Source organism: Lupinus angustifolius, chromosome LG09, assembly GCF_001865875.1.
Source record: "Lupinus angustifolius cultivar Tanjil chromosome LG09, LupAngTanjil_v1.0, whole genome shotgun sequence".
NCBI lineage: Eukaryota > Viridiplantae > Streptophyta > Magnoliopsida > Fabales > Fabaceae > Lupinus > Lupinus angustifolius.
The window spans coordinates 16,148,575-16,158,065 of record NC_032017.1 but is presented as its reverse complement, the minus strand read 5'-3'; the positions used below and the strand labels follow the sequence as shown (position 1 = coordinate 16,158,065).

The 9,491-nt window shown below is 35.9% G+C and overlaps 1 protein-coding gene across 1 annotated transcript; it reads left to right on the top strand.

Annotated features, from left to right (window-relative positions):
• LOC109357553 (serine acetyltransferase 5-like) lies at positions 7,770–9,491 on the top strand. The gene is made up of 2 exons (XM_019601564.1): positions 7,770–8,215; positions 8,771–9,491. The coding sequence occupies exons 1-2, from the start codon at positions 7,805–7,807 to the stop codon at positions 9,260–9,262; spliced, it is 903 nt and encodes a 300-aa protein (XP_019457109.1). The 5' UTR covers positions 7,770–7,804; the 3' UTR covers positions 9,263–9,491.

Genomic DNA, 9,491 nt, shown 5'->3' with positions numbered 1-9,491 from the left:
TTTTCATAGATGTTTTACTCCCTCTCTTTTCTTCTGGTGTATTTGTACGCATGTTTAGATGGACCCATCAGCACTGATCCGAGGTTACCGCTTCACTATGTCCCAGGAGGGGACATGTAGTGTTGAGGGTAATCGACACACTTACACAAGTCCTTGCGACCTGGAGCTGGATTGGGTAAGAAATGGCTTAGTTCTGCATCTTCCACCTTACTACGCAATTCGGGAGGCATCATTCACTTTGCCCGACCGAAGACCTGCAACCGCTAGACTTTCTATACCGGCTGAAGCTCGAGGCGTACCAGAAGTTATTAGGACCTGGCCCCAAACAAGATTCTCATCATCAGGATCAGAGCCAAGGGGGGTACACCTCGGACCCCTCGATGGATTGGGGAGCAGATGAAGTGGAGGGGAGGAAGACAACAATGACTGTGTAGAGCTTATCTGCATAGAAGATTCAGTTGAGGTCATTGAGATCTCTTCTGACTCGGAGATGGAGGAAGACCCTAGCGAGGCTTCCAGTGCACCTCTCATTTAGGAGGCTTCTCTTTTATTTTGTTGTGATAGGAACCTGTGTGAGGTAGTTTTTGTAATGTCAATGCCCCGACTTTATTTTCTTTGTATTTTCAGTTTTTTTTATATTAGTGGCGATGATTAGATTTCGCCCCGTAAACAATTCTATATTTATTCAAGAATTTTATGAATGAGAAGTATTTAGAAAATAATTATGTTCATTTAATTATTTTCAATGTATTAAAAATTTTATTTCCACAAGGTTTGAAAATATGACGTCTTGAGAATGGAATAAGGTAAAAATGAAAATGATTTGTAAGTTATAGGTTACATAAGAGAAAGAAGAAAGGAAAGAAAAATTTACCCATTTTTCTAAGAGATTAAATATATTAAATATGAAATGATTTTCAAGGTGTTACGATGGAAAAGTGGAGTACGTGCAAGTCTTTTATGCAATGATTTATATACAACAAAATAACACTACTAACAAAAATAAAATAACATGCAACTAGTAAAAAATGGATTGCCTTCCAGGTAGCGCTTGTTTAACGTCATTAGCTCGACGTTTGTTTCTTTATGTGTTTTCGAGCGAGAGAATTAGAGTTTTGAACCTGTCTTTCTCGCTTGAGCGAGGTGCTCTCGCTTGAGCGAGAAAGACACATAAACTTTTACATCCAAAATTGAAAATTGTCGCTTGAGCAACAGTCCACTCGCTTGAGCGAGGGACAAGCAGTGATTTAAGCATTTTTTCATGAATTACCAATTGTCGCTTGGGCTAGGGATCCAGAGCTCCTGTTATGCAAATTCCTTCAATTTCCATCTTTTCTACTCCTCATTCTCCTACAATTGACACAAAAACATGTAAGGTCCTTAAAGAAGATTAATCACACTAGATTCTTTAGAGTTGTGCATGAATTTCATCATAACTATACCATAAGTGCCTAAAATTTATATGAATTTCCTTCACAACATGACACTTAACAATAATGTAATATAAAATTAGTTTCCTTATATTCGTTTCCTTTTCGGGACATCACTTTAAGTAACATAAATTGCGGAAAATCAAAAATCGTTACATAATGGTAACAAAAAATAACTCAACATATCTTTGAATAACTCTTCATTGAAAGAACGACAAATGTTAGTACGAAATACAATGCAGAATAAAATCTTTGCCTCAACTGAAACTATACAAAATAGGCTGAGCCATTCAACACATCAAAAGTACCCAACACAGATACCCTACTCAAAAAGCAAAACATAAATGGAAATGGCAGCTAACGGCTAGCTCTAGTGTCCGCGGGTGCGCTAGAACACTCGCTCAGATCCTCATCCATCTCGAAATCAGAGGAGATGTCTACTACCTCGATGGAGTCCTCTATGCATATTAACTCCACATAATCTTCCTCTTCAGCTTCCAACTGCCTCAGGTTCAGGCATGGTCCGTCGAGCGACCCTCCTCCACTGTGGAGAACTATTCACATTGTCCCAACTCCGACGCCTCGTAGATGGTCCTACAACAACTGGTATGTGAGGAGTCACAGACTGAGTAGATGACACAGCAGGTGTCGGCCTCCGATCGGGCAAAGTGAAGGAAGTCTCCAAGTCCGTATGATGGGATGTGAAGCGCATCGTGGAGCCCTCAAAAACCATCTTCAAATCCAAGGCAAAAGGGCATGTTTACGTGTATCGATCCCATTAATCCTCCATGCCCCCTCCTAGGACATCTAGAATTGGTACCTCCAAATCCTTGCTGAATGGTCCATCTGAACAAGAACATGTACCGAAGACAAGCAGAAAGAAAAGGGAGTAAGACATCTCCCACCGGCGTGGAATTACGCAGATTATCACATCTCGACATACACACATAATATATACAATATATTTCACAAACATAAATGCAAATGTTGAAAAATGTTGTAACTCAGACCATGAGGATCAATATCCATGAGCTCAATGTATGAATGTTATGTTTATTCCATCCATCCTTATGCCAATATCCTCCCAAAAAACTATTCGGAAATAACCGAGAGTACAGGTCCTATAACAAGCCGATTTGAACGCACCAAATTATTTCTCGCAAGGATATATGATTGATTTGTTATAAAAGAAATGTCCATTTTAGGACAGTGTCATATCAAACACTTTCTGTGCATCCCTCTCATCGATCCTAATTGCAAAGAGGGGCTGCCAGAGATTGTCTAGTTTGCTCTGTGAGAACTGTCTGATCCAACAGAATACATCATCTAGGAATGCAAGGGACTCGTCTCACCTAGAATTTCCCTCAAGACTTTGCTGACGAATCATTGCCATCGTCGTCCCTCTCAATATCGCGGAGCTCGTTCGTCTCCCATACATTTCCTCTCCACTACTCCATTATCCATAATGAGTAAGCACACTAGCCGATGTTAGCAGATTAAATCTTTTAATCATTCTTTTACATGATCGGCCCAACCTAAGACATATCCCAAAGGAATGCTTCTTGTGGGACCCGATCTCACGTCATCACGTAATAGAGGAATAACATCATTATTATTACGAACCATCACTGAATTACCCTAGACGACCACATGGTTGAGCCTCTCACGGTCAGCCAACCTTGTTGCATGGTGTATTGTAATCCTTTTTGGGTATTGCCCTAATCACGACATCATCGTCGGAAACCTTGCCCTAATAAGGCACAAGAACAAGGTATCAATATAAGTTTGTTGATTTGGGCACTAGACTCCTTACTTGAGCCACAATCTCTCCCAAGTTATAAATACATTTCTCACCCAAGCTAGGGCTATAGCCCTTGCAATCAATCAAGAAAAAACAATCAAAATTATTGTATGCCTCTCGCCCTAGCGAGAGACTGTCTCTCAAGCGGCAAATTCATCAAAACATACTCAATTTACTGCCTGGCTCTCGCCCAAGCGAGAGACTATCGCTCAAGCGACAAATCCACCAAAAACTAGCTGAAATCCCTCACCCTTTTGGGCCACTAGATCAAATATCTTCGTTGTTTTCGATCTCCACGCGTTTTAGTTTTTCGAGTGGTGTTCTTTCATGGTTAAGTGTTATCTTACTCGATATTTAATCTATCCTAAGGCATACAACTTAAGAAATTATCTGTACTTAATCCAAGCATGCAAACATTTCATTAAGTATAGGTTTCTTAATACACAAATATAACTCCAAACTTTTGACGTAGTTTAGGAGATCCGGGTCTCACATTCGGACACCACCATTTCACGGTGTATTCTCCTTCACCTTAGATTTTTGTGTGCTTAATTCCCTTTAGGTGTGAGTGGGTTGGTTGTCCGACATCGAAAGCTTCGTAAGCAAACACAAAACAAATTATTGATTTGCGAATTAAATTTTTACATGATAACCCTAAGGTAAAGACATCATTTAATCTATTTATGAACTCAATAACTTTCATCCATCCGGTCCAAGATTCATATTTTTGAACCATCCTTTATCCACGAAAGTCTTATTCCCGATTTCCAACGTTTTCAAAGTAAGTTTTTAATAAAGTTTACACTTTTATCACTACATAGATTTATATTTTTATGGAGACGTTTTAAGCCATGCTCACCACTTTAAGGTAAGTTTCTTAATCAAAGTCCACACTTTTTAAATCAAAATTTCCTAAGTTGATCTTACCACTTTAAAACAAGTCATCTTAAGTAGATTCCATATTTTGCATAATAGTTTCCCATGGTCATTTCAAGACATTCTTGGTAGTGTTGAATACTTTACCTGGAATTTTCATCAGAACATATTCATTGATTTGATCAACAATCTCAATTGTTGATGTAAGTATTGTAGTACATTGAAGAAATTGTTCATCCTTGTAATGTTCTTGTATGTTTAGGTAGGTGTTATTGACTATCTCATCGATTGGGTTATCATAATCTACAATCAAAAGTTCCTATAGGATATCAATTTCAGCAAAACCATCATCATTAGGTTCAGATAATTTTCCATTTCCCATCTTTAGTATCCACTCAGAGAATTGCTTGATATCTGATTCATTGTCATGATTTTGAAACGCATGTTCTTTGTAAGGGTTAAAATTGTACATTGATGCCAAAGACAAGAAGCATTAATTGTTGCATGCACAATATCTACACAACAACCTCTTGGAAACACTGGTAATATTTGTCTAAAATCACCTCCAAATACTACAACCTTTCCTCCAAACAGAATTGAGCCATTTGTTGTTCCCATGATGTCACAAAGACTTTTATCAAGTTCTTCGACTATCATTAAACACATTAAAGGTTCCTTTGATTTTTTAACTTATCATTAAACACATTAAAGGTTTCTTTGATGCCAAAATCATCACCTTTAAAACATATTCAAACACCAACATTAAATCTTCTAGCATTAAAACCGAAAATATATTATTCTAAACTTATCCAAGGCCATGGGTTTTCAAGCCAAAAACAAGTGGAAAATCCAAACTTTACATGGTTAGAAAACTCATTAAAGGTTCATTTGATATACAAACCATCACCTTTAACCACATTCAAATACCAGCATTATATTTCTAGCATTAAATCTGAAAAACAACTATTTTATACTTGTTCAAGGCTATGGTTTTTCAAGCCAAAAACAAGTGAAAATATTCAAACTTTACATGGTTCAAAACTCCTTAAAGGTTCCTTTGATTTCATTATCATCCCCTTTCACTAAAATCAACAAAATGCATACTTTTAAACACTAAAAATAGCCCCATGAACAACAAAGAGTTCATGGGTTCAAAAACAACTTTCTAAGTTCAAGAAAATACGTATTTAGAGTTTTGAGCATAAAAAGAGTTAAGAAGATTATTAGAAAATTTCAACAGTTGAAAATATTCATAACATAATATAAACATCATACTAAAATTTCATAAACATCTAATGGTTAGATCTTAAAGGATGCAAAAATGAAGAACTATCTTGATGTTCTTAAAAATTCAAAAGTGAAGAAGAGTGAAAATGGCAAGGGTTTTTCTCCAAGCTATGAGTTGGCTTTCAAGGACAAGAAATCAGATTTGGGGAGGGGAAAGACCAAAAGTTTTTCAAAAGGTGAATTGTGTAAGAGGTAAATAAGTGATTTAAGGAATTTTGTGTAAGAGGTAGATGAGTGATTTAAGAAATTTTGTGTAAGAGATTTGTACTTTTGCTTATTTGCCAACCAAGCTTCACTCATGAAAGTGATATGATCTCTTCGGGGAAACATCCATGATTAAACTATGCCACAATATTTTTCGGCTAATACTCGGCCGAATATTAAAAATCTCCCGATTTTGGTTTACGGTTAGAACTTCGAAACATGGAGTTTAGAGTGAAAAATATTTAGAAAAGCGTTATGCATGAACTTGATGTCTATCTTGACTCGAAACAATATTTTGAAGCCAATGGCGCAATCGGAATTTGATTCCGAGTAACAGAACTCAAAATCACGTTATTGGGCAGAATTCGGGCGAATTTGGACCCAACCGCAGTTCAAAAACTTTTTATAACATAAAATTACGAAAATTTACCACAAAATAGGAAATTACAAAAAAACAACTATCACTCAACTACGGTTTAGCCTAAATCAACACCAATTAATTTCTAAAATTAATAATTGATAAAATAAATAATTAATAAAACATACACAGAAAATTCACGGGTTACATATGTTCAAAAACTGTTATGATTTTTAATATTCTTAATCTAATATCTTTAATATTCTATTTATGTTATACTTCTCATTATTACTATCTTAATATTGTAAAAGTAACATTGCAATATTAGAAGCAAACACTAAATCTGGAACAAAATATATTTATAATGAGTGTTACCTAAAATTAAAAAAAATAAAAATATTGCAAACAAAATATAAATCAAGTATGCGTTATAATGCACACATCTTTGTATATCTTATGATTACTTTTAATAAAATAGAGGTAGAAGAATCAATTAGGTAATCACAATAAAATCAAATCAAGGACATAATTTATCTTATTTTTTTAGAATGAATGATTTGATGAGCTATTAGGATGTGATAATTTTTCTAATTTATTTGAAAAACATATTAAGTTAGGATTTTATGGGATATTTTTATGGTAATTTCAATCAAAATAATAAAAAGATTCTCATAATTGATTTGTTATTTTTAAGTTATTTTTATATCTACGATTGTTATATTTTAATTAAATAATATAATGATAATAATTAAATATTTTGAAAATCCAGAACAATTTTAAATTAAAAATGAAATATGACAAACACATAATAAAAATAAAGATATTATTTTACTATACTCATATAGTAATGGTAACCTTTAATCATTATATTCTACGAGGTGTGTTTTCCCTTCTCTAAATACTGAAACAAATAACATGATCAATCCATAATTCTTATACACCACATAGTAATTGCAATCTCTAATAAATGTGTCCGAGGAGGTGAATTTTCTCTTATGTAAACGCTGAAACAAAGATCATGACCAATCCATATTTTAGCTGAGAAAAATATACATATCGAAAAAAATCAACATACATCATGTGAGAAAAAACAATCATGATGCAAAAATTTACATGATGAAGAAATTATATTTATGAATAAAAGAAAAATTGAAAGAGTATACAAAGAAAATATTGAAAGAGTATAAAAATAAAACTATACCTGTGAGTAAGTTTGAAGTTGAAGATAACAGATTTGTTAAACAAAATATGTGATGAAAATAAACACATTGGAGAGAAAATTTAACATGCATCATTGACAAAAACAATTATAAAAATAAAATCATATATCTGAGTTGGTATGAGATTTGAAGATCATAAATTTGTTGAACACAATTTGAGAAATAATATAAAGTATATTTACCAACAAAGACAAAAATTAAAAGAATAAAAAATTATACTTGTATGAAGAATAGAAAATCATAGCTGTGAGTGAGTTTGAGAGTTGAAAATGGTAGATGTGTTGAGAAAGGAAGAGACACCCTAACGAAACAGCAATTAACAACATATGTAAGAAGAAATGGAGAATGATCTCTCCTTCATTTTTTTAACAAATAACAACTGGTAGGAAAATATAAGAAAGTTTTGGATGGAAAACTTTGCATAAGGCGTTGATATATGTCCCTGATGTGATAAGAGATATTTGCATGAGGAGATGACATGTTCCTCGCTACCGAAAGGTAAACTTTTGCATGAGATATTGACATATGTTCCTGTGTATATAGCAAAAGTTTTTTTTATTATATAGTAAAATATCTTAAATAGATAAGATCTTTAGACTTTCTTATTGTTAACTGTCACAACCCCACGATGCCCACCACCGATGTCCGCTACGTCTCGCCGCCCATTACGGCCAACAACAACAACTCCTCCACCGTCATCTCCGCCGCCAACGAAGATGACACGTGGGTATGGGCCCAGATCAAATCGGAGGCTCGCCGCGACGCTGAATCGGAACCCGCTTTAGCGAGCTACCTTTATTCAACGATTCTATCGCATTCGTCGCTAGAACAATCCCTATCGTTTCACCTTGGTAACAAGCTTTGTTCATCAACGCTTTTATCCACTCTCCTTTATGATCTTTTCCTCAACGCATTTACCTCTGATCCTTCTCTCCGTTCCGCCGCAATCGCTGACTTACGCGCCGCACGTCAACGTGATCCCGCTTGCGAATCCTTCTCTCACTGTTTCCTTAACTATAAGGGATTCCTCGCTTGCCAGGTACATCTTAATTTCATCCAATTTGCAACTTCTGATTTTAGGGTTTTGAACTTTAGTATTGCTATATAGTCAGAAAAACAAAATTGGATAGAATATGTAGCAATGAAGTTGATTGCTTGATGATTAAAATGTGCTGTGCGCCCTAGCTGTAATCCATGAGGAATGAAAAAAAAAACTATTGAGAATCTCAAGTTGGTCTTTAAGAATTTCAAGGGTTTTAAATTGTGGTTGCGGCTGTGTTGATTTTACAGCAAGTGCAATGGCAATGTTGTTGTGGATACTTCTACAACATGCAAATTCTGGCCGAAAGACTGCAATTTTATAATGAATCTCATATGCAAGTAAAATTAGTCCTTTTCAAGACTAATTGTCAGGACTTAAATTAGCTCAGCTCTGATTTGGAACTACTTTGACGGTCATTTGAGATTTTCTGTTTTCTTATAGACTAAATTTGGGAACACACTTTTTAGGGATGAACTTTGGTACTTACTGTTCTTTCAGTTTTGCAGATTGCATTGTTTAAATTGTGAATTGTTATCTTGTGTGTGCTTGCAGGCTCACCGTGTGACTCACCGGCTTTGGCAGCAGTCGCGTCAGCCATTAGCACTGGCACTGCACTCCCGTATTGCTGATGTTTTTGCAGTGGATATTCACCCGGCAGCCAGGATTGGGAAGGGGGTTCTGTTTGATCATGCAACAGGCGTCGTGGTGGGGGAGACGGCAGTGATTGGGAACAATGTCTCAATTCTGCACCATGTGACGCTGGGTGGGACAGGCAAGGTTGGTGGAGATCGACATCCTAAGATTGAAGATGGGGTGCTTATTGGTGCTGGTGCTACCATTCTAGGAAATGTGAAGATTGGGGAAGGTGCAAAGGTTGGTGCTGGGAGTGTTGTTTTGATAGATGTGCCACCGCGGACCACCGCGGTTGGGAACCCGGCGAGGTTGGTGGGTGGGAAGGAAAAGCCATCTAAGAACAAGGATGTGCCTGGGGAGTCCATGGACCACACTTCCTTCATCTCTGAGTGGTCTGATTATATCATTTGAAAGATGAATACTCGAAACCAATCATGAGTTGGTGGGATTGGATGGCTTAGGAAATAAATTTGCTTTTTTACCCTTACGGTTTGCTGTTCTGATAGTGTAATTATAGGTGTGTTAGTGGGTAGTTTGGTTCTGAATTTATGATAGATTGAGTTAGTTCACTCAGTTCAGAAGCGAACCTGTAATCCTAATAAGGCTATGTTGATTAACACTGATGCGGAATTTTTTGCTA

What these genes read in the sequence shown, in the direction of transcription:
- LOC109357553 (XM_019601564.1), top strand. Translation starts at nt 7,805, where the DNA reads ATGCCCACCACCGATGTCCGCTACGTCTCGCCGCCCATTACGGCCAAC. An exon ending in AGGGATTCCTCGCTTGCCAG is followed by an intron (nt 8,216 to 8,770) that starts GTACATCTTAAT and finishes GTGTGCTTGCAG; the next exon opens with GCTCACCGTGTGACTCACCG.